Source organism: Pundamilia nyererei, unplaced genomic scaffold, assembly GCF_000239375.1.
Source record: "Pundamilia nyererei isolate P.nyererei 1_Seehausen unplaced genomic scaffold, PunNye1.0 scaffold00028, whole genome shotgun sequence".
Taxonomy (NCBI): Eukaryota; Metazoa; Chordata; class Actinopteri; order Cichliformes; family Cichlidae; genus Pundamilia; species Pundamilia nyererei.
In genome coordinates this window covers 41,115-43,254 of record NW_005187429.1, presented here as the reverse complement: position 1 = coordinate 43,254, position 2,140 = coordinate 41,115, and the positions used below count along the sequence as shown (strand labels likewise).

The following is a 2,140-nucleotide window of genomic DNA, read 5'->3' as shown; positions in this document are numbered from 1 at the left end:
CCATTTTATTACGGTGTATCCATATAAATGGCCCACCCATGTATTTTAATACCCAATATTATGAGCATGCTTTTTGAACATGAATTTCACAATTCATCAAAGGACATTATGATTTTTGTAATTCTAATATTTTTGAAGGTGCCTATGGTAAGTATCTCATTAACATTTAGTTTGTTCTGGATTTAAAAAAAAATCATAATCCTGTTCCTCGTCTTCTTTCTGTGTTTCCTTCAGCTGACCATGGAGCTAAACTACTACGTGGAAACTGTCCCACATTCTGGTACAGCTTCAATGGCCGCTGCTACAAATATGTTTCTGCAAGCATGGCCTGGGCTGATGCAGAGCTCCACTGTGTGTCACAGGGAGCCAACCTGGCATCTATCCACAGTTTGGAGGAACATCAGTTTGTGAAAGTCCTGATCAGCAACTTTGACCCTACTGAAGGATACACCTGGATTGGACTCACAGATCTCCATAAAGAAGGAGGCTGGATGTGGTCTGATGGTACTCCAGTGGATTTCACCTATTGGACTTCAAGTCAGCCAGAGAACATGGGAGGAAATGAACACTGTGTTCATAAAAACTTTGGTATGAAGTGGATTGACAGTCGATGTTCTGAAAGTTTTCCCTTTGTCTGTGCAACTCGCTGTTCTCAGTAACTGAGATTCTTACATATTAAAGAACTAGTAACAGATCATGATCAATTAGAATGGTTACACATTTTGTGATTACTTACATATTCAGTAACTAGGTGTGTTGAAATTAATGAAATTAACAGTAACTCTGGGTGTACATAGCCTGTCATGTAACATGCAAACAAATTTGTATGTGTAAAAAATTACACCTGTTCTAACCTACATCTGTACAAAGATGACCAAGGCTGCTCTTGGTTAACTTAAAAAGGAAGAGTATGAAGATATTTCAATTGAGCTGATTCCAATAAAATGAACTCTGTTAACAAGTGGATCTTTGTGTGTTTGTGTAAGGGAGTGATCAGTGGTTGTTTTGACAGGGGTGCAGCAATATGATATTCTGATAAGTGCTATTAATAACTACTGATCAGTACTACTACAATTTGTAGTCATGATAATCAATCCTTTAAAATAGCAGAGAACTTTTATTGTCTCACTTCCAGGGATGTTAAACACGCAGAAAGGGTAAACAGTCAAAATCAACATTTTAAGCCATACGATGATGATAATGCTATTGAGAAAACTCTACTTATTGGCAGCTCTAGAGGTCACTTATTATTATCCACATTATAAAAAAATCTGAGCTATAAACTCTAGTTTAGTTGTCTAGTTGTGGCTGCGTTGTGGTCACTATTGTTCTTAAAGCAACATAGTTAAAAACCTGTATATTAAAAGTTTACAGTGTAAGATGATGATTATGATTCTTATTACTTCGCTGGGTTTAAATTCACCAAGTTATCTTGACAATGTCTACATGCCTAAATATACACAGGTGCCGCCATATGATTGGCTGATTATTTGTCTTAATGAGAAGTTGAACAGCTGACCCTAATACAATCCAATACAATCTAAAATGTCAAAAAGGAGCAATAACTTCCCCCTCCCATCCAATCAGATTTTACTTTGTCACTTCTTGATTCAAAAGGAACATTTTATTCTGTCAAAATATTACAGAAAATAAATTTGCTTATAGTTTTATCACATGTCACAGGAAGCTTATATTTCTGATACTGAATGCAGGTGGTAGATTCAGGGACACAACAAGTGCATTTGGCCAATGATATCACAGCAGCAATGCAAGCAGCCTTTCTGAAAGCTATAGAGCCTACACTGAAAAAAAGGCCATGTGGGATTTACTTGATTCAATAATGGACATTTGTTGCACACAAATGTTTTGCTTTGGCAGAAAATTAAACAACCGAGTTAAATCAACACAACTTTTTCATATTCAATAATCCTGTGCATTTTGTGTTTCTAAAACGCGATTGAAACATGTTCAGATGAAGTAAGTTGAGCTCTTGGAATGTTTTAATCCTTCACAATTTTGTCATTTTATTTCAACACTATTTAATAACTTTTACCCCAATAATACTTGGTCACTTAAATACTACATGTTGTCTTCATATTACATAATGTTCAACAAAGTCTAGATCCTGGTTACCATAAAA

General features: G+C 35.7%; 1 protein-coding gene across 1 annotated transcript; it reads left to right on the top strand.

Moving 5' to 3' along the window:
• Positions 1-27: 27 nt before the first annotated feature.
• Positions 28-659, top strand: LOC102196520 (lactose-binding lectin l-2-like). The gene is made up of 3 exons (XM_005728539.1): positions 28-40; positions 139-147; positions 235-659. Exons 1-3 carry the CDS (start codon positions 28-30, stop codon positions 657-659), a joined length of 447 nt encoding a protein of 148 aa, XP_005728596.1.
• The last annotated feature ends 1,481 nt before the right edge of the window (positions 660-2,140 follow it).